The following is a 23,923-nucleotide window of genomic DNA, read 5'->3' on the forward strand; positions in this document are numbered from 1 at the left end:
CAAGAAAGAGTACGTGGTGAATTGCCGCCTTTCACTGCCATAATGGCCAAACCCGAAATTAGAAGCTTCACCTGGTCTCGAAAATTTCGGGTGAACTTGAAGTTGGTAACTACCTCGGTGCGAATGTTTACCAACCATGGTTCAACTCCTTCACACATTTGACAGACATTAAGGATAAATCTTTCTGCGACTGTCAGAAGAATGGACAAGGACACATTAACCTCCTGGCTGTTTTCCAGCAGTTTCTCCGAAACACAGCGGACAGTTTACCATGAAACCTTGTGAGATGAAAGGGGACACTTTCGACAGTTGCTCCCGTTGCAATGTGTCATGAATATCCTCAAATACACAAAGATCTTTTTTATTTCATGTGACACAACAATGTTAGTATACGAAATAGGTGTGCCATGTGGAGCAGTATAAACAGTTGAATGTGCAGATGTATGCTATCCAATGTATGTTGACTTCTTTCTTGCATTCTATTTTGTCTGCAATTGATACTCCAAGATTGCTTATCTATTGTATCTACAAGGAATTTTTAAAATAAGCTTAAACTGTTTACGTTGTGATTTCCGTGTATCCATGATTTCGTATTTGTAATAAGCTGTTGGCAAGTATGGTTCAATAAACCCAAACCAAATTAAAATAAGAAATGTATTTAAGTTTTTGTTGTAAGTATATTCTAAGACCTGCACTTACTTTCAGAATATTTTCCAGTGTAATGGAAAATATCCGGCAGTCGACTCTGTTTTTAGCTTATTTTTGATACTCACGGTGCAGTAGATTTACATTTTCTGTCTTGAAACTGCTGTGCTGTTGAATGGATAATGCAGGTAAGGCATAACGAATGAAAAATTCCATCGATTAGCAAATAAATATTACCGTCTTAATGATAACACAACATAAATACGATTCATTTACAGTGAACTGATATTCACAATACAGAGTCTTGTTAAATTGTTATGGACAATTACTCTATCGACTTTACAGAATAGTATGGGAGCTAGACAGCCGTTGTGCCTAGAAGTAGGTCTTAAATTATTGGGCTACAATGGTAAACATAAGAATCTGCTATTCATAACATCACACTTTCGAAATCGGTCAGAACGTGGTTCTCTTTATCGGAAAATGTGGAAAACTGTGTCTCATTCTATTAGCATTTCAGTGTTAAGTTCTCAACAGTAAAACTGAAAATGACTGAAACAGTTGCCTCTACAATGATTCATTGTAGTAGTCTCGCAGACAGGCTGAAACCATTGTTAAAGAATAAATATTAAAGGTTTCATATGTACAAGTTATGAAAAGCTAGATCAAATTTCATTTGGTTTTTCTCAGCTCCAACTTTTCATATGGAGAAGAAGTTAATGAATTTAACAGCCATTTACAGTTTTCGTTAACACTAGATCAACAAATTTCGGGCACACGTACATGTCACAGCACATATAGTATATATACATTTCAGCGCTTCACAGAGTTCATAGGCAAATGAAAGCAAAAATTTTATTTCAACACTGATTATTGCTTCAATATCAGGAAATATCTCAGTAAGCTGTGTTCTCCGTTTCACTTTTACCGCACACTCTTCGATTAAAAGGTGTCACTACGTTTGATATCCTGCTTCCTTCTTTCTCTACTTTTATTGTTACCATTGTCAATTTTAAGTACTGAATCTCTGTAAAATATTGGTTTTCCTGAACAGAAGGTTTAGTTTCGCCTGCCTCAGGTAATTTCGAACCTTCTGAGCCATCTGGGCACATTTCAGGAACAAGTTCAATGCTGAAGTCCGTTTCTTTTCTCAAACACTTAATTGCACAAAGGCTATCCTGCAGCACTACCACTCCGGTCACAGTATGGTTTTGATGTCTTACACTTTCGAATATCAACAAAAAGCCTTCAACTAAATTCGCAGGACTACACTTATGGGTCGAAGGATTCTTTTGGAGAACGGATCTGGCCTAAGTAGTACGTTTGATCGGACGTCTACATTCAAGACTGTTCATGTAACGTTACGTAACCATCCCAGGTAGGATGTAATTCCATCTTTGCTGCACTATAGGCGTCCATCGAAGCTTTCGGTGATTTCTGGAGTACACGTCAGTTTGGAATGTCGCTAGAAGAAGTCTAGATCCCATAAGCCGGTGCTGATATATCTGTAGTGTAGACTTTTTTTGTAAAAGGTTACGAAAAGGTAATGCAGTATCTTGTTTAGATTTTCTATATCTTTGCTATACGAAAGTCTCACCTCACTGTCACAATTACTCACTCTCTTGATTTTAAGTCAAATACAGTTGACATCTCACGCTGAGTTCGTACGGAATAAAATGAAGGGTGGCGGCCAAGTGCTTAAAAGTAAAAAGATAGAGAAAGATATTCATGATGATGCTACAGAGCTGTTAGGCTTCAATTCTCAATCCTACACTCCTTCACAGAAATGCGTCGACATAGATGGGCCATTGACCTGCTGAGATTAACTGCTTGTTGAAATGGCAATCGTACAGCTGTCCCGGAATGTGTGAACGGCATTTAATAAGTTATCGCTGGAAGACTGAAGAATCTCCATCACCAATACCACAGCGACTCTACCTGCGTTGGCCTTGCTTTGCGTAGCAGGGAGTAAAACATTCATCAATAATCAGTTGAGCGACAGAAAACATTTGAATATGCGGTTACCCAATTTCATGAACATTGAAACTTGGAAAATGACAGGGATGTAAACTGGGTTTCCATTCTAACCGAAATTGAGATGAGGACCTATAACATGACCATGAAAATGTGTATAAAAAGTGACCCACCAATACCTAGTATTATTATGAATACCTCCACTGCACATACGTAACAGGTGGAAGACTTCGACAGTGTAAGTTTGGAGACAAAGACTCATCTTGCTCAGGTCGGAAACTCCTCTTGACGTTTTTCCGTGTTTGCGACACAGAACTTGTTTATTTTTTATCCACTTGATGCAAAACGCTGTTTCTTTTTATTCACCCGGACATGTTTCGAGATCTGTGTCATCTTCTGTGTGTCACAAAAATGCACGAACTTTCTTCATGACTACTTTTCAGTGACATGCAGCCAAAATGACAACAAAGAGCGCAAAGATCGATCTGTAGAAATGCATTTTCACTTTCAATGTAACTTTCAGGCGAGCAATCAAAACAAACCAAACAAAATGCACATGTTATAATTTTTAGACCTGCAATAGGTAAACAAGTATAAATTTTGTATTATACTTTACAGAAATAATTCTGACCCATAGAAGATAACACATAGTTGTCGAAACCTGCCTCGGCGAATAAAAATAAATATTGTTTTGCGTAAGGCAGATTTCAAAAACGAGAAACACTAATAGACAAAGATATTTCCGTGAGAAAAGTAATGAGCCAAACAACACAGCGAGCGATTTGGCAACACTGTGTTATTCTGTTAGAGTAGAGCGATGTGTTCATTCCTTCTAGATGCTCAGTCCGAGTTTCAGCTCCTTACACCCATCACATGAATTCTGAGAGCGCCATTTGAGGAGTTATGTTTTTGTTGTGTGTTATGAAAATGGAGGAGTGGAACTTGGAGCAAAGTCATGCCATCAAGTTTTGTACTAAACTTCTAGAACTCTCTAATGTGACTTTTGGAAGGTCTATGGGGAACATCAAGAGCACAAGTTTTTCGTTGGGACAAATCGTTTTTGGAAAACCGAGAACATGGAGAAGATAAACCTTGCTCAGGGAGACTTCCAACTTCAAAAACCACTGGGGGCCGAACCGCACAATAACCCTGGGTTCGGTGTGGCACGGCGGTGGGGTCGGTGGACTGCTGTGGCCTGTTGTGAGGATGTGAACTACTGAGGGCTACAGTGGGACAAAGCCTCTCTGTCGTTTCTAGGTCCCTGGCTTGACTGCTGTACTTAAATCAAATAAATCTGAAAAAAATCTTTCACCATATGACAAATTTTCACCGAAATTTTTCACATGCGAAAGATTTGTGCCAAAATGGTGACAAAAAAACCTAACAGCGGGGCAGAAAGACAATCAAAGAAACGTATGCGCTGATCATCTTGAGACAATTGCCAGTGACCTCGAATGCATCAGTCGTATGATCACAGGTGATGAACTGTGAATTTTTGAGTATGATCCTGAGACAAAGTGGCAAAGTGAGGAGAGGTACACTGAGATATCTCCTCGACTGAAAAAAGTTCAAATGAGCAAATCAAAGATCAAAACAATGCCAGTTACCTTTCTTGACCAGTTAGCATAAAGAATATGTTCCTCCAGGACAAACTGTCAACCAAATGTTTCATAAATATGTCCTTGAAAGGCTAAGGAAAATGGTGAATCGAGTGAGGTTGGACATTGCAGGAAAGTAGATACGCCATCACGAAAACCCCTCATGACGCATGGTCACTTTCAACACGGAATTTATGACCTCAAAAAGAATTTTTGTTGTTCCACTGTCCCCCTATTCACCTGATCTCAGTCCCTGTGACCTCTTTTCTTTTCCCGAAACTGAAAAATGTCTTAAAAGAACAAAATTTTGTGACTCTGCAGGACGTTCAAAAGAATGTGACCGACATGTTGAAGGCACTACCAGTTGAAGCCTTTCACCGCTGTACCCAAGCTTGGAAACAACAATTCTGCTGGTGACTAGCTGCTTAAGGGAGCTGCTTTGAAGGGGACAATTCTCTTGTTTGGAAAAAAATAAAAACTTTGGTAGATAAAGAATCTGCCTCATTACTTTTCTCATACACCTCGTATTAACGGAAACGAAGTGTTAATCCTTAGGATTATTCTGAATTCGCTGATTGCAGAGTGGATGCTGAAGATGGTCCAAGCAGAGGGATCGAAACGTCCAGTACTCTAGAACTTTGAATCCATCGGAAGAGGACTCAGACGGCCCAACATTATCGACCGACCGACGTGTCATCCCTAGATCACAGGCGCCGCTGGATACTCATGTGAGGGGCATGTGATCAGCACACCACTATTCCATCTGTTGTCAGATCTGCGACTTCTAAGTCAACAGCTCTTCAATTGGCCTCATAAGGTCTGAGTGCATCCTGCTTGTCAACGGTGCTCGGAAGACCCGTGCTGTGCTAGCTATGCCCAATAGTGCCTAACTTCGATGACCAGTAAGCTATGTCTACAGCTAAAGATTTATCAGCACCTTCTCGTAAGCAAAAACCAGACCATCGTTTCATGACATAACTCCAGTTTTCAGGAGACGCATAGCTCAGATTTTTCGATTTCAAAAGATGCATACGATGTTCGAGGTCCGATTAGATGTTAGTCTGGAAGCTACAGCGATAGCTGATGTCTGTCAGACAGAACAGGTGTCGATGTGCGCTGGTGGAGAGGCCAGCGCGTCGCTAGCCAGTGATGAGGTGGCTGAAGCAGCCGGTGGGCGGCGTCCTGCTGCCGATGAGGACGCCGCCGCTCAGCGAGACGGGCGCCGGCCTGCACAGCGTCCCGGCGTCGCGTGGGGGCGGCGTCGGCGCCGGTGGCGTGTGCCGCTGGTGTCGGTCGTCGGGTCGCGACAGCAGCGACTCGATACTGAACGGGTTGGGCCTGCGCTGCTTGGCCGCGTCGCTGGACGCGGGCGGTGACGGCGACTTGGGGACGTCCAGCGGCTGCTGGTGGTGGTGGAACTGCTGATGCTGGAACGGCTGGAAGGAGCCGTAGTCTTCCGGCCGGGTGGCGTGGGAGTTAGGGGAGTCGAATTGCGGCTGGTCTGCGTGGGCGGCCGCCTCGTCCTCGGAGGGGTCGCCCACCACGTCGATCTCGACGTCGCGGGCCGTCGCCGTGGAGGCGTTTGTGCTGCTGCAGCAGCTGGACGAGTCGTGCGCCGACAGCAGCTGGTGGCGCGAGACAGCTGCCGCTGCCGCCGCCGCCGCGGCCGCCGCCGCCCCCGCCACCTTGCGGCAGCCTCCGCCGCCCGCCTGCTGCTGCTGCTGCTGGGCCTCCCACTCTCGGCGCAGCGTGTCCAGGTCGACGGCGACGCCCTTGGCGGCCAGCTTGCGCTGCTGGCGCTCCAGCGACTTGAGCAGCTTCTTCTCGCGCCGCTCGCGCTCCTTGCGCCGCAGCTCCTCCTCCGGGATGGGCTCCCCGCTGCACGTCTGCGGGTGCGCGTTGTGCGCCGGCCGGCCCGGGCCCTTCTTCGTGTGCTCCTTCTTGCGCCACTTGGCGCGCCGGTTCTGGAACCACACCTGCAACACGGAAACCGACAAGGTGTTACAAACTGAGTGGCCAAAACTCACTGGGAATCTGATAAGATATAAACTGAAGCAATGAATTACAATTTGTGCCACGGCTGGGACCTGAACCCGGGTCTCCTGCTTACTAGGCGGTTGCGCAATGTGGCTACCACACCTACTAGGAGTACCTAAGTCCAGTACCCTCCCTAACACGAACCAGCGTATTTCATCGCACACACGACTCCTGACAGCATCGTTGGCTGTAGTGGACGAGCGGTTCTAGGCGCTACAGTCTGGAACCGCGCGACCGCTGCGGTCGCAGGTTCGAAGTCTGCCTCGGGAGGGGGGGGGGGGGGGGGGGACTGATGACCTCAGAAGTTAAGTTCCATAGTGCTCAGAGCCATTTGAACCATTTTTGAATGGATCGACGATGAACTTGAACAGGTGTCGTGGAACGTCCGCCCTCAACAAATGCAACAAACAGTAATGAACAGAATGACATTTTTTTAAAAATTGTATGGCGACCGCTCGCGATAAGCTGTATATCCGGTTTCGAGTCCCTCTCCGGCACGAATTTTGACTGTCGTTATTCCATTATACATCCGATGGTTGTCCGCATTCGCAACTGTGAATGCGTTTCATGATTTCTGTGTGTTCTACCATCCAACCGACGTAACTACCGTGCTGATTACAGTGCCACCTGACACGAATGGAAAGAATTATTTCGACGAAACGTATCTGTTCCCTTTTTGCGTAGTATCAGAGACTGCAATCAAAAAGGGCGTTATCGATTTGAAAATAAAACCTGACCTCCATGCGTGGTGAGGGGATTAGGCGTGGCCAGTTTCAGCAATGGCAGCAGCAGCAGAGACACAAATCCCCTTTGAAAACATCAACTTTCCATTCCCTCAGCTTTTTTTATTACAGAGGGCAGGTCACGCTGAGCTACCGAGCTGATAGCATTTGGCCTCCCTACCACGACTCACAAGACTCTAACTTCCATGCATGCGTATCCGAAGGAGCATTGCATCGTAATTCCAAGTAACACAGGTACTGCAGAATGCTTTTATGCACCGACACCGGGCAAGCGACTTTCAAGTAAAATGTCTCTTCCTTGCATGGGAGTATACATAATGGATGTACGACTACAGGTTCTAGGCAAGTAGTTGACGACATATGGAAGTTTGGGTTTGGCTGTGAGTCGTGCACGGATAGCCAAATAGCAAAGCGACCGCTTGCCATAAGCGGGAAACCGAGTCCTGATACGGCGTGAATTTTCCTTGTCGTCATTCCATTGTATAGTTGATGGTTGTCCATATTTGGAACTGTGAATGCATCTCACGTATTTGATAATGGCTGTAGTCACCTCAGTTCAAATGGTTCAAATGGCTCTGAGCACTATGGGACTCAACTGCTGAGGTCATTAGTCCCCTAGAACTTAGAACTAGTTAAACCTAACTAACCTAAGGACATCACAAACATCCATGCCCGAGGCAGGATTCGAACCTGCGACCGTAGCGGTCTTGCGGTTCCAGACTGCAGCGCCTTTAACCGCACGGCCACTTCGGGTCACCTCAGTGCCTGTTCTTTCAGACACATATGCATGTCCGAAGGGACGTTTGCATCGTAATTCGGAATAACACAGGCACTGTAATGTCGCACACCGAAATCAGTCTCCCTGATGTTGAGCGTCGAGGGATTCACCAAAATCAAGCGTCTTGATGGTTCAGGGACTCAGCGAAATAAATCCTTACGGGAAGAGGTACCACGCTGCGTTAAAGTTAAATTATTTTCCAGACCTTTAAAAGTTTAAATGTAAAACTTCTACTGTGTAATCAAAATTGCATAACTGAATTAAAATTTTAATATCACTGTTTTTCCAAAATTTTATCCTACAGAAAAAAACTGATTGTACAAAATATTATATATTCTACAACATTCACATCTCCGTCTTCAATACGGAAATTTGTAAGAAATTGGCAGTCGAGTAATGTGACTATGTAGGGGATGTAAAAAAAGTATTACAGAGAAAACAGCATAACAACAAAATTGATCAGAGGATAAAATGAAGCAGGACATATGATGTAATGAAAACCATCACCACATTACATTCTTGCTATATGGTGCGAGACATGCCTCAAATGTCCTGGACACATCACTAGATAATTTTACTATTCGTAGCGATTAGCTTACACTTGATGCTAGCATTCAGTTGATGGCTGCAATACTGCTTTCCATTACTTTCAGATCTGTAATGTGACTTCACTCACGATTATGCTTAGCGTTCATTGTTAAGAGAGGTAGATACCTTTGATCCACTTGGTATAGGATCAGTTATTCATTAACACATCCGAACAATAGGTACATTGACTACTTCACAGTCTCGTTTATTTAAATGATTTCAAGAGTTTCTAATTGTCTAGTAACCTTCTTTGCTTAATTCTTTATTATGTGGTGGCCGAATATGCCACGTGGTCCATGAATGGACAACTGTACTTTTTTTTATTATCAACGTGTATGGCTTGCATCAAAAAAGTCATTTACTGAACAACAGCATCTATGATTTACATACATTCCACTGCCATTGATAGTTCCTTGTATGCATTCTGCAGTCTGTACTTAACATCAAGCATTGATTAACTCTCATCCACCCTCTGCCTCTAGCAGCGATGTATCAGTGTGAGCCCAAACTTCGTTCAGTGCATACTTTTTCAGAACTGCAGTCAGCGGAAGCCTTTTTGTATTTATTTCCATTGACAGGTTCCAAGGTAAATGACAGCGTGGAAATTCCAAGAATGCTTGCTGCTGTCATATTATTTTTGACATTGTTACTCTGAATCTTTATATTTCAGATTTTAAGTACTAATGTGTTAGGTTGTCAGATGGAGCCTAATCTGTTCCTTGCACCTGATTCACAATCATAGGAAATTAGCTATATATTCTTTGAATCACATTATGAATCTGCTACAAATAGCTGTGATCATAAAATTCACTCAAATATTCATTTATGCTGTTAATTCTTTCTGTCGTGTAAAGCAAGAACTGTCAGTTCTGGAATATTCTTTTCAAAATATTCCTTGGAACTACGCTTTGTATAAAACAGCGCACTTGCTTAGGATATTTTTCTGAAAGCTTCCTTTCAAGTAGGGCATACTCAAAACAATACGAAGCAGCATAGTTAGCTTACACAGTGTAGCTGAATCTTTGCAAGTTGCCATTTGAAAGACAAAAAAATGGCTCTGAGCACTATGGGACTTAACATCTGTGGTCATCAGTCCCCTAGAACATAGAACTACTTAAACCTAACTAACCGAAGGACATCACACACATCCATGCCCGAGGCAGGATTCGAACCTGCGACCGTAGCAGTCGCGCGGTTCCGGACTGAGCGCCTAGAACCGCTAGACTACCGCGGCCGGCATTTGAAAGACAGCTGTAATAATGTAGAGTCAATCACTGGAGGGTTAAGATCAGTTAGTATGCATCTGACTTTGCTTGAGCCTTCATGATTACCTTTCCTAAAGAAGAACGATTTTATTCATCCAGCTCCCTCACTTTATATTATTCTTACTGTCTCAAGTGTAAACACAGACTTTACTGGTATCTAGTGGAGAGTGAAGGAGGTACATGCAGAAGAGGGTCTTCCCCGTGGAATAATTTGGGGAGGGGCAGGGATTTGGAAGGCGGAGGAAGCCAGGGGCCTGAGCGCTAGGCCCGTGGCTCGTGGTGGCTGCCGGATGCTGAATTATTCATGCGTCGCCGCGCACACTCCATCACGCAAGATGGCGACGCGCGACGCACAGCTTAACGATGCTAGCGGCTTTTTCACTCAATCCGCCTTCCCAAGTTCAGCCCAGCACTAGGATCGCTCTGGTTACACCCAGCCTTCCTACTGCTACACATTATCAACGTACATCTTTCACGTCTCTCTCTCTCTCTCTCTCTCTCTCTCTCTCTCTCTGTCTCTTGTGTGTGTGTGTGTGTGTGTGTGGTGAAGGAAACTGTCCTACAAGTGTGCCGAAAATTTCCATTTCACTCTATTTCTGAGGAAACTCTGTGGAGATTCTACGTTGCTAAAGTTTCCTCTTTTGTAACTCCCACAAGGAACCCCTTGAGTGCAAGATCGCAAATTCAATTTTTAGTAAGGCTCATTCGAAAGTACTGTATTAACAGTTGTGACAGGAAAAATATTAACTAGTAATGACTCACCATGTGCGTCAGGAGGGCGGCAGGAAATGGGTGTCCGGGAGGTGTAGAGATTAACTTTCTCAGGGAAAAATGTACAACACTTTACAAAATGGACATAGTCGACATTGAAGAAAAGTGCAAAACAAAACAAACCACTAACTTCCACCATAAACACCGAAAGAAAAAGGCCGCACCAAGTGATCACAAGCGTTCGCAACATCAAGAACGAAGGCGGACTCTTCGGGACTTACAAATCATGCAGGACAATCAGCTAGGTATCCACTCCCGAAGAATGCGTATAGAGTCATATTGGTGTAACTGGGTGATAAAAACTGATGGAATGTGCGGCATGTAAGCGAATGCGAAATAGTCTGTCGTGGAAGTTATCGTGAAACTGTCTATCCTTTAAGGTGTAGCTGCAGCTAGTGCAATAATATGTTTTAAAGACACGAAAAAAAAACGAACATCCAGAGGTTGAATTAGTTCAGTGGTTCCAGGTGATATGAACTGCAATGTCACAAACCTTTCAGGAGGGGTAGTTTGCTATAAAGGACTATGATTGTTATACGCAGAATAGGACTCAAGCAAAAGCCAAAGGCAGTGTTCATACAATACTTGTAGTTCTCTCACACCTATTTTCCCACTTTTGCTTCCTGTCACGTAAACATTTCCTACTGCCCTTGCAAGATCACACACACGAGAAAAAATCGAAGGGGACAGAGCACCTCCAACTTCTGACATCACAATAAATAACTTCCCAGACAATTTACTATCCAGGTTAGCAGGCGGCGTAACTGTATACGAATGTGTAAGGGGTCGATGTTAGCTGATCTTGATACAAATCTCTTGGTACCTGTAATTTCGAGGGTTCCTTTCATATGCATTTCCTCTTCAAATCCCGTTTGTCGGAGTTGAAAAGAAATTTCTTGTTGAGCGATGAGATAACTTTTTTTTATCTCCTCCACAAATTTTCAGGCGGTTCCACAGTTTGTTGTACATTGTCAAGTTGACCCTTTGTTTTAAATTTCGTTGTGTTACGTCTTCCAGCTCTGTTGCAAAGTTTGAAGTTATGCAACAATCACTGTAACCAATGTCGCGCGCAATTTTGATATGCTTAACATAGTAGGTCACTCTCATGCACATCCCGTAAGTTGTATCGAGCATCCTTGAAACGCACAAAAACTAGTTTTTGTAAGAAGTGAGGCTATCCTCCCTTCAATATCCGTAGTTTTCCTTGTGCACTACACGGTCATATTGTTGTTGACGTATTCGAAATCTTTTCATAACACTTTTTTTTACTATACTGCGGATATTCTTCCACGAACGTAATTATGTTTACTACCCGTTCTTTGAACAACGATTGTTCTTTACTGCATTTCACTGGAGACGCGATTTGTGGCTCCCTGTCCGACAAGGATGAACCACATGGCTCGACACCTATTACAGTATCATTTTAACTTGTCAAGCACTTATCGTCATAATTATACTCTTCATGTACCATGTCCACAGAGCCGTGCGTATACGGCACCACACATTCCACTGACTCATCTTGCAGAAACGCTAATATTTCACCTGCCACTTCTTTCTCACTGTGAGATATTCCTTGGGTACCTTTCCGACGAAACGTCAACGTCAGCAACTATTGTCGGAGATATAACACAATGTTTGCTTTGTTTATCGTTGCCGTTGCTCTGCTTTGTATCAACACCACTAGCACTGTAGCAATGTTGTGAGTTACTCGTCGACTACGTAGTTCAACTACGCTCCACAGCCTCATGCTGTGTTCATCAATGGATACCTCCAGTTCCGCCCCCTGTTACCTTTAACAGCCAATACTGTGGTTCCATTGTAGTCAATATGTGGGGCATCGAATGTCATAAACATCATAGGGTCATTTGTCGTATCTCATCCAAGAAGTTCCTTGTCAGTTTTTTACCTGATTTGATGCAGTTCACCTTTTTACTATCCTACGGTGATATTCTCGCCTCTGCGCGATTTCGACATCCTACATTCTCTGGAAGGGTGTTCCAGACGCGATGGTAAACATTTTATGAGGTGGCAGTAGTAGAGTAATTCGAATAAAACATCCCATATAAAGTCTGTTCATTTTTCTTCGTTACAGAAATGTTTTCATTTGGCGTGGGTTTATTTTTCGATTGTCCTCTTCGTTTGAAGTTAAGGTTGTGAAGTTGTGCTTGAGTTTACATATAACATAACTAACCTTAGGCCTTTATTATACGCCATTGAAATCGTAATATGTGTTTTTTGAGTAAAAATCTTGCACCCAAAGGAAACTGCACGACATCGACGAAAGGCCTTCGCGGAGTGCGAGGGCGGCTGGTGGGAGGCCTGAACGCCACGTTTTTCAACCTAGAACCAAATTTTAAAAACTGCTTTGAAACTGATATACTGTCTAGCGTAGTCCGTCGTGGTATTTAAAAGAAATGCTTTTTTAACAAAATAGAAGTCAATTTTTCGACCGAAAATTCGTTATGAAAACAAGCACCAAAACCCACAATTAATTTGTATATTAGAAAAAACTGCGACTCGCCAGATACAAAAATGTTTAATGTAATTTTATGTGTATTTCATGACATAGTTTCCTCCGACATCTGTCCTTATTGAAGTTGAGCAAACCTTTAATCGGCAATGCTAGCACCTTACAGTTGGCTTTATTTTCGGCGATTTCGAATCACTGTCATTTCGATATTCCAAGTTATGTCGATTATTGGCTTCCGCTAACCAGTCGAAAGGTTTTATGAACGATTGGCATTACTTTTAGAAACTTTGCTGTCCATAAAATATGTCTGTTTCTCATTTTCAAGCACTCACGTTTTACTTCGTATATATAAAAAAAAGAAAAAACAGAAAAACAAGCGTAGTGACAATTTAAGCAGAAGCGAGACAAGCGAGTATTTTCAGACTGTTTACCGTTCACGAACCATGTGACGTAGAGAGCTCTCGTTGAGAAAAGAATTTTAGTTGAACTTATGCCCTCTGTGATACATTCGAAACTATTAGGACCCTCTTCCGTCGGTAACTAATATAGTGTCACATCGATTGTATCCGAGTGATCAGATGCGCCATAAACCCATGCTGTAAATCACGGTTTTGACATATTTTAACCGCGCGACCACTACGGTCGCAGGTTCGAATCCTGCCTCGGGCATGGATGTGTATGATGTCCTTAGTTTAGTTAGGTTTCAGTAGTTCTAAGTTCTAGGGGACTGATGACCTCAGAAGTTAAGTCCCATAGTGCTCAGAGCCATTTGAACCATTTTTGACATAATTTCTCATTTATGACACACTGTACATGAATGAAAAAAATCTCCCTAAAAACAATTTATACCTTGATCTACAATCTTAAGCAGTCCGCACGTATTTGAAAATCCTCATTATGCCGATTTGAGATTTTTTTTAAGGAAACGCTGCTTCTGCTGCTTGCAGAAAATACGACAGACGGTCTCCTAACTTCACAGTAGCAGATGCAAGAATGTTTATTCGTGATTTTAATAATCTGCGTGAGACTGGCGCAGTCATCAGCTGTCAAATACCATCTGAACGTCCAACTGAACAGGAAGTGAATGAAGTAGAAGACAGAATTCAGTTAGCAGAACGTAGTCACAGAACGTAGTCATTCGAGATGCACGCGCAGAATTTCTACGCGTACCACATACAAGAATATGGCAGGAATTACGTATGCACAGCATCTGTTTCGATCATTTGCAGCAGATTCAACACTAACGAGGAAGAATTGAAAGAAGACAAATTGTGGCATTCGTTAATTGCAAATCGTCAAGTAATCCCAGTAATACTGCTTACTAAATAACCCACTGCATTCGTGAATGGATTAACAACACGTGACATGTATTCTAAGTTGCAAATATGGACAACCATTAGCTGTATAATGGAATGACGACGATGAAATTTTGTGTCAGAGTGGGATTCGAACCTAGATTTAACGCTTGTACTGAGGCATCGACTTACCTTTTTTTCCTGTCGTCTGCCTTTTGAACTGCCCCGAAATAGTAGATTTGGGTTGAGAGGTCAAGCAAACGAGTTTTACATTGATAATTTAGTGGAAACAAAACAGAACACCTACAGTTTTCTGCCATGAGGACCGCTATTCACTCTCTGAGAAAACAGATATCCCTGTTTGATTCTTCAACGTACCAGGAAACCTCTTCAGATGACGTATTAAATAACAATAAAATACTGTGGAGATGCTGGGGTTTGAACCAGTGAACTCTGACATGCCACTTTTTTCAGAGACCCCGCTATTGACCGACAGCTACACTGTCCACTTTTTTTTTCGGGAGGAAAGAACGGACAAGTCAGCTTCAGGCTGGGTGGAGACGAGGTGGATAGGGGACAAATCCCGAGGTCTAGCGGTAATCTCTCTCGCCCCTCCTCCTTCCTCCATCCCCCCTCCCACCCCCCCCCCCCCTCCCAGGCATGTCACTGTGCTGGTCCCTCACTTGGTATTGACAGGTTATTCATAATTTTTTAATTTTTTTTAGACCCTTACAACTTGCTACGCAAAAGAAATGAAACAGACTAGGAGTCCATACTACATGGCTATCGCTATGTAAAAAATAAAAAAAATAAAAAATCCATTTCCTGTCGGTGACTACAACTATTTGTTATTTATTTTCTTTTTATTAACTAAAAAGAGAAACAAGAGAAACAGGACGATTAGGCTACCTGAGCACCACTTACGGCCAGACCCAAACTTCCGTATGTCGTCAAAGTATGTGTTTACAGACTGTACTCGTATATACATTATGTATATTGAAGTACAGGTGAGAAATTTTACTTGAAAGTCGCGTGCCAGGTGTCCGCGGATAAATACGACATTGCACTGCCTGTGTCCTTTGGACACGTATACATGCCCGAAGGAACGTTGCATCGTCATTCGGAATAAAACAGGCACTGTACAGCGTATGAATCAATAACACTCGTAACTCACATCGGAGTCCAATGAAATCATACACGTTTTTGTGGAGATGCATTTCCAGCAACGCTTATCTATAGCCGCGCGGAGTAGTCGCATGGTCTCGGGCGTCTTGTCACGGTCCACGCGGCTCCCTCCACCGGAGGTTCGAGTTCCCCCTCGGGCATGGGAGTGCGTGTTGTCCTTAGCGTAAGTTAAAGTGCGGAAGCCTAGGGAGCGATGATCTCAGCAGTTTGGTCCCATAAGACCTTACCACAAGTTTCAAAAAACAATTTGCTTATCTATAAATGGTGTGATAGAAAATACTCTTCTCTACAGGGTGTTTCAAAAATGACCGGTATATTTGAAACGGCAATAAAACCTAAACGAGCAGCGATAGAAATACACCGTTTGTTGCAATATGCTTGGGACAACAGTACATTTTCAGGCGGACAAATTTTCGAAATTACAGTAGTTACAATTTTCAACAACAGATGGCGCTGCAAGTGATGTGAAAGATATAGAAGACAACGCAGTCTGTGGGTGCGCCATTCTGTACGTCGTCTTTCTGCTGTAAGCGTGTGCTGTTCACAACGTGCAAGTGTGCTGTAGACAACATGGTTTATTCCCTAGAACAGAGGATTTTTCTGGTGTTGGAATTCCACCGCCTAGAACACAGTGTTGTTGCAACAAGACGAAGTTTTCAACGGAGGTTTAATGTAACCAAAGGACCGAAAAGCGATACAATAAAGGATCTGTTTGAAAAATTTCAACGGACTGGGAACGTGACGGATGAACGTGCTGGAAAGGTAGGGCGACCGCGTACGGCAACCACAGATGGCAACGCGCAGCTAGTGCAGCAGGTGATCCAACAGCGGCCTCGGGTTTTCGTTCGCCGTGTTGCAGCTGCGGTCCAAATGACGCCAACGTCCACGTATCGTCTCATGCGCCAGAGTTTACACCTCTATCCATACAAAATTCAAACGCGGCAACCCCTCAGCGCCGCTACCATTGCTGCACGAGAGACATTCGCTAACGATATAGTGCACAGGATTGATGACGGCGATATGCATGTGGGCAGCATTTGGTTTACTGATGAAGCTTATTTTTACCTGGACGGCTCTGTCAATAAACAGAACTGGCGCATATGGGGAACCGAAAAGCCCCATGTTGCAGTCCCATCGTCCCTGCATCCTCAAAAAGTACTGGTCTGGGCCGCCATTTATTCCAAAGGAATCATTGGCCCATTTTTCAGATCCGAAACGATTACTGCATCACGCTATCTGGACATTCTTCGTGAATTTGTGGCGGTACAAACTGCCTTAGACGACACTGCGAACACCTCGTGGATTATGCAAGATGGTGCCCGGCCACATCGCACGGCCGACGTCTTTAATTTCCTGAATGAATATTTCGATGATCGTGTGATTGCTTTGGGCTATCCGAAACATACAGGAGGCGGCGTGGATTGGCCTCCCTATTCGCCAGACATGAACCCCTGTGACTTCTTTCTGTGGGGACACTTGAAAGACCAGATGTACCGCCAGAATCCAGAAACAATTGAACAGTTAAAGCAGTACATCTCATCTGCATGTGAAGCCATTCCGCCAGACACGTTGTCAAAGGTTTCGGGTAATTTCATTCAGAGACTACGCCATATTATTGCTACGCATGGTGGATATGTGGAAAATATCGTACTATAGAGTTTCCCAGACCGCAGCGCCATCTGTTGTTGAAAATTGTAACTACTGTAATTTCGAAAGTTTGTCTGCCTGAAAATGTACTGTTGTCCCAAGCATATTGCAACAAACGGTGTATTTCTATCGCTGCTCGTTTAGTTTTTATTGCCGTTTCAAATATACCGGTCATTTTTGAAACACCCTGTATGAACGTTACGTCAGACAATTAGGTTTTGTGCATCATGTGTTACCGCATCCTCCTATAGTGTCCCGTTATCCACATTGTCTGAAGCACGAGCTTCCATCATTATTGAAGGAGGCTCCCTCTACCACAAAGATGAGTATTTTCTTCCAGTATGAAGGGGGTCCCTGCACATTCCAGTCATCAGGTCACACATCATCTAAACCTAACATTCCCCAGGAGATGGAGCAAGTGAAATAGCCAAGTTTCTTGGCTACCAAAGTCCCCTAAGCAGTATAGATCTATGCCTGTGGGACTGGTTGAAAGTTGAAATCGACAAGGAAAAAGTAAACACAAAAGACGAATTGACTGATCAAACTATGCATAGACCTCCCCCCATTGATTAACGCTAAGACGGTCTGAGAGGAGCTGCACCTGGTGTTGACAAGATAATTGGAAACTATATTGAAATCTGAGATGTAATTCATAAAAATAACTTCGAACTCGAATATTTGTCTTTACTTAACATCTTCTATAAGAATTTATTTCAGTTACATTCTAACATCCATATCTCTATAGCAAATAAGAATTGGACACGTGTTATATGGAATGTTTTATTGTAAACACTGTGTACCACAACATTAAATGAAGATGCTGTACACCCTGCTTGGCATATTCCAGAACTCAACTCTGTTTGCACTAACAGTTTCCCCTTCCCGTTACTACTCCCGCCAGCAGCTGTAGCACATTTTCGACCTAATATGCCCATCTTTCGCTAAGGCTCTTCCATAAAGTCTTTCCTCGCCTAATCGTTTCCGTATTTCATGGTTTAACATTTTCGGTATCAATACACTTCGAATGCTTCCAAATTTTTGTCTTCTCGGAATTTGCGCCGCTCTACGTTTCACTTCCAAACAACGTTGTGCTCTAGTTCAGTGGTCCCCCAAACTTTCAGAGAACATTACCCCTGAGTGTAGTCAGATATTACCTACTACCCCACCCCCACAACCACTCCCCGGCCCCACCATCATCGATATTAGCGTAAGTAAACTGTAGAATGAAAAAGAACTCTCTTTGAAATTTTTATATTTAAAATGACAAAAGATACATGACATTTATTTTTTGTAGGTGTTTTATTAAACAACGAACTAATGAGTCAGTGAACCAACGGGTAAAGCTCATTTCTAACAAGTTTTCTTTTGAAAAGAATGGAACAACTCTCAGTGGATCGCGAGTGATGTCCGCAACACTTTCTGAGGAAAGAAAGCTAACTGTCTGCATTCAGCGTAGACAACTGTTACAAAACATGCTTGCTCTACGCCATCCCTGTCCCCAATAACACCCTGCGACCCCATTCAAAATTAAACAAGTTAAACGTGGACTCAGCACTTACTGTTTGTAAATCACTTGATTGCTGGACACTTTACTTCTGAAACGGAGGAAACTGGAAGACATATGTTTCAAGGAGTTGCGAGAATGAGCACACGCCGAGGAAAAACGTAATGCTGCAGCCGTTTACGACAGTCAGGTGCCCAATTATTTGGGATGGAAATTTACTGCTGAACGTCAGTTTCGAGCTAACTGACACTCCCATTTGGAGACAGGGACATGGCAGCAGAGGTGCCCTTTGTTGAAGTAATCATCCCGCCATTGACATGGAACAGTTTAGGGAAATAACGACGATCTGTTTCAGTTCCACCAGAGAGTGAGTTCGACATTGTTTCCCAAAGCTTGAACGAATTGCTTTATACTTTATATACGAAGGAGATACAAATGGAAATCTTAATTGTTGATACACCGACGGAAAAAAAATCGCAACACAACAAATAATTAAAGTAATGAAACTTCGGGAATACACTTTTTCTAGGTGACATATTTAGGTAATTATCATTGCAAGATCACAGGTTAATGTAAGTGCGAGGTAAGGCATTGCAAATATGAAATGCTGGTACACTAATAACCGGTGTAACCGCCAGAATGTTGAATACAAACATGCACGCATTGTGTTGCACAGCTGTCGGATGTCTGTTTGTGAGATGGAGTTCCATGCCCGTTGCACTTGGTCAGTCAACACAGGAACGATTAATGCTGTCGGTGAATGGCGCTGGAGTTGTCGTCGGGAAGGTGTACCACATGTGCTCGTTTGGAAGGAAGAATTGGTAATCGAAGGGGCCAAGGCATCATTTTGACACTCTGCAGAGAATATTAGGTTACAATAGCGGCATGCAGGCGAGTACTAACCGCTAGAAAACACCACCTGGAATGCTGTTCGTGAATGGCAGCACAGCAGGCCGAATTACAAGACTTACGTACAAATTTGCAGTCAGGGTGCTTCGGGTAACCACGAGAGTGCTAGTGATGTCATACGGAATCGCACCCTACACCATAGCTCCAGCTGTAGGTCCAGTGTGTGTAGCACCCAGACAGGTTCTTTGCAGGCCGTCAAGTGGCCTCCCTCTAACCAACATACCGCCATCACCGGCACCAAGACAGAACCAGTTTCCATCAGAAAACACAACAGGCCTTCACACTGTCCTCCAATGAGCTCTCGCTCGACACCAGTGAAATCGCAAATGGCGATGGTTTGAGGCCAGTGGAATGCATGCTACAGGACGTCTGCAAAAAAATGGTTCAAATGGCTCTGAGCACTAAGGGACTTAACATCTGAGGTCATCAGTCCCCTAGAACTTAGAACTACTTAAACCTAACTAACCTAAGGACATCATACACATCCCTGCCCGAGGCAGGATTTGAACCTGCGACCGTAGCGGTCGCGCGGTTCCAGACTGTAGCGCCTAGAACCGCACGGCCACTCCGGACGGCAGGACGTCTGCATCTAAGGTGTCCTTGAAGTAACCGATTTGTAATTTTTTTTTTTTTTTTTTTCTGGCACTGCCGTGTGGACCGCGGCCCAGATTGCTGCTGCAGATGCAGTGTGATGCACCAGAGCTATACGCCTGTTAGCATAGTGCCACGTAGCCGTGTGTAGCCCAGCTTCTTGCAACCAAACATTCCCGTGACCATCGCTGCCAGCAATAACGTATAGTAGCTACATTCTCGCCGAGTCTTTCTGCAGTATCGCGGAAGAAACATCTAGCTTGTTATTGTCCTACTACACGACCCCTAACTCAGTGAAGAATTGATAAAGGCGTCTTTGTCACCTTAAAGGCATTCTTGTCCTACACCAACCCACCAAGTCCAGTCTCAAACGTAACTAACCCTCAAGACTGTCACAGCGTGTATTTAAACTGGATCCTCACAGTGGTGCAACTGGAGCCACTCTTACGCGAGTGAATCGAAATTTGAATAGACATCACCATTCAGATGAAGAAAAATAGCCACCAATTTCGTTTATGTCACACAACTCCTTCTTGGCGTTGAGATTTTTTTCCATCGGTGTTTTATGCTAACGAGATAATGTACAAAAATTGCAGATGTATCATTTTTCGTTATAGTTCCCGTGAGGTGTAATTATACCACTTAGAAAGTGGCTGGATACCTCGGAAAGAGAATTCTTTTTGTTGTGTATACAGCCACTCGCGTACCGGAGCGTTCACCTCTTCGTCGCTTCTGAAAAGTATGCCTCCCAGTACTTCTTTGAGCCCTCAAAACACATCATCGCCAATTGGAGCGAGGTCCGGTTAGTAAGGAAGGTGTTTGAGACATTCAGATTTCAATCCTGTACTGTTCGTGCGCCTGAACGGCCAGTTTTGGGAACGAACATTGTCGTGTTGCAAGAAAACACCCGCAGTCAGAAGTCTTCACTTTCAATTCCTGATCGCAGGCCGAAGATGGTTTCTTAGCAAACCTGAGCATTCCCTGTTAATTCTCTTTCCATGTCATGCCCCAAAAGTACGTCTTTCGGCATCCCAAAAAGAGAGTGAGTGTTTTCCTGCCAACGGTTGAGTGAGAATTGTTTTGGTTTTGGCAAAGGGGCACGGCACCATACCTTGCTCGATATTTTCGTTTCGAACTGGTGTTGAATGCACTCACGTTTCATTTGCTGTAACAGCTTTCTCCAGTAATCCATTAGCTTCGACCTGAAAATGATGATAAGGTTCCCCAAAAGGATCGACGCGGTGATTTCTCAATTCAGTGCTAACTGGCATCTACACAGCTCCCAGGCATTTTACTGAATCGTTTACAGTAATATGCCTGGTTTCCTCCACCTGTCCCACTGCGATTGCTGTAGTGATTCCCGTCGTACTACACGGTTTGCCTCGATTTGCCTGCCGATCGAGGTGGCGCAGTGGTTAGACACTGGACTCGCATTCGGGAGGACGACGGTTCAATCCCGCGTCCGGCCATCCTTTTTTAGGTTTTCCGTGATTTCCCTAAATCACTCCAGGCAAATGCCGGGATGGTTCCTCTGAAAGGGCACGGCCGACTTCCTTCCCCATCCTTCCCTACTCCGATGAGACCGATGACCTCACTGTCTGGTCTCCTTCCCCAAACAACCCAACCCCTCGGTTTGCCTAGCCCTGATGCGGAGCGCCTCCCACGGAAGTTACGCCTGTAATAAACTTTCTGCGCCGCTCGTGTACTTACTGTAGGAACACACATTGTGAATTCGTCCAAAAATGCATTTTGCAATTTCTGCAAGGTTAACACCTTCACCACTCAAAATTCGAATCACAGATCCCTGCTCCAACGTGGTGCAAATCGACGATGTGTTTTCGATCTTGGCATTGACGAAACTACCTGTCCTATGATGCAAGATCTGGCTGCCAACTGTTGGTCATTTATCGAAACACAACTCCAGCCAACTTACTTATATTAAAAACAAAACAGTCACGGTTGCAAAGTTATTTTTATTTAAAAATAATGCGTTTTGCCTTTGTTAAGCATCAGCGGATTCCGTAAAACTGTCAAATAAAATTCACGCCATCAGCCAGCAAAGCTCTACGTCGGCCATATACACATAAAACCGTCTGTGTGCGTGTCTGACGCACAGCTTTGGTAGCTGACGCAGTGAACTTCTTTTTATGGTTTTACATAATCTGATGACGACTAAGCAAGGCGAAACTTTTGAATAAAAACAACTTTCCAACCGTGACTGTTTTATTTTTAAAATAACTTTGATAATCGGTTTGTGTATCAATCAGTCAACGATGGAATGGAATGAATACTATAACTTTTAGGAATTTTATTTCATTTCTAAAGTTTTCATTTGAATAACCGTAGTTTACATTTCTCTGTAGCTTACTACTACACAGCAAAAACATCTACTAAACAGAAGCTCCGAAATGCATACTGGAAAAGTTATGAGCGGTTGTTGATCTTCGCTACTGTGAAACACATCTCTTCATCATGCATAACTCTTAAGGCATTTGTTTTAGAGCCCATATCTAGTAGCACTTTTTTTGCGTTTTGGTCCACACCTCCTTCTAAAATACTGAAAGCAGGAGCTTGCACCAGAAGAGATTTATTTCGCAGTACTGAAGAAGCGTTCGTAACTGTCGAGGTATGCATCTTACAGCCCATATTTACCTATTTTGATTCGAATGATCGACCTGTCATATCCCTCAATACTGACCATACCTCGTGAGACACCATGCATACAAAGAAAACTACTCCCATTATCCTGAAATAGCGACATCGCTGTCCTGCAATTGAACCGAAATGTCGTTTGATATTCATGCTGCCAGGGTGCACTTCCGTAAACCATCAAACTGAGGCATGTGCTGGAGTTTGAAATAAACATCACTCTCGACGCAGCTCTTAAGATCTGGAGCTGATCAATGATCAGCAGCTGGCTCTGCTTCACACACGCGGATGAGCGGTTCTGGTGTGATATCGCCCTCCTCTGGCCCTCGTTCCAGCTCCAGAGGGCGGAAGTGCTCACTCCAGCGAGCGCGGCCGCCTGGAATGGCCCTGGAGCCACGGGCCCGGCCGTTACGATCAACTGTCAGACCCATCTCAGCTTCATTACCGTCTTTACCCATACGGCCATAAATCAGCCGGATCAACAGGTGCTCAGCGACTGAAATTACGGACCCGCCGCGCCAAACCCTCCAACAGGGGGTGGTGGATAGGGGGGGAGGAGGGGGGGGGGGAAGATACCGGCGGGGCATTTCTCGGGAAACGGCCGGAATTATGTCGCCTTATAATTCAGCCAGTGCTGGCGGAACTGGATGCGTCGGCCGACAAAACGCATCTAATAACTTAAACAGAAGTGTTTATTCGTACAACACAAAATTCGTTAGTCACTGCCCTCACAGGAATTATTTGACCACGAGGACAAATAGGCACGCCTTCGAATTTACGATGTGGCGAAGACGGAAAGGGGATGCTCCAGTTGGTGGGTCGGAGAGCAACATAAATCTTCTTTATTCAAAAGGAGAGGAGACTTTTGGAGGGAAAATAGATATCTTCGGTTCGCTCGCGTCGGTGGACAGATGGCACACGAATCGTACTGGCGTATATTAGCAGTTCAGATTCACTTCTGGGGCCAACGATAGACATGTATACACCTACATTCATTCTCTGCAAATCACTGTGTAGTGCATGGCAGAAGGTACTTCTCACTGAAGCAGTTGTTATGGGCCGGTCGGAGTGGCCGAGCGGTTCTAGGCGCTACAGTCTGGAACCGCGCGATCGCTACGGTCGCAGGTTTGAATCCTGCCCCGGGCATGGATGTGTGTGATGTCCTTAGGTTAGTTAGGTTTAAGTAGTTCTAAGTTCTAGGGGACTGATGACCACAGCAGATAAGTCCCATAGTGCTCAGAGCCATTTGAACTAGTTGTTATGGTTTTTTCCCG

General features: G+C 43.9%; 1 protein-coding gene across 1 annotated transcript in view; it reads right to left on the bottom strand.

Annotated features, from left to right (window-relative positions):
* Positions 1 to 2,690: 2,690 nt before the first annotated feature.
* The window catches only part of LOC124775268 (homeobox protein unc-4 homolog), a 485,704-nt gene continuing 464,471 nt past the window's right edge, over positions 2,691 to 23,923 (bottom strand). Inside the window, exon 4 of the mRNA XM_047250105.1 lies at positions 2,691 to 6,193. Coding sequence (XP_047106061.1) covers positions 5,357 to 6,193 — 837 coding nt within the window. The 3' untranslated portion in view covers positions 2,691 to 5,356. The remainder of the gene's footprint in view (positions 6,194 to 23,923) is intronic.

Source organism: Schistocerca piceifrons, chromosome 2 (genome assembly GCF_021461385.2).
Source record: "Schistocerca piceifrons isolate TAMUIC-IGC-003096 chromosome 2, iqSchPice1.1, whole genome shotgun sequence".
In the NCBI taxonomy this organism is placed as follows: domain Eukaryota; kingdom Metazoa; phylum Arthropoda; class Insecta; order Orthoptera; family Acrididae; genus Schistocerca; species Schistocerca piceifrons.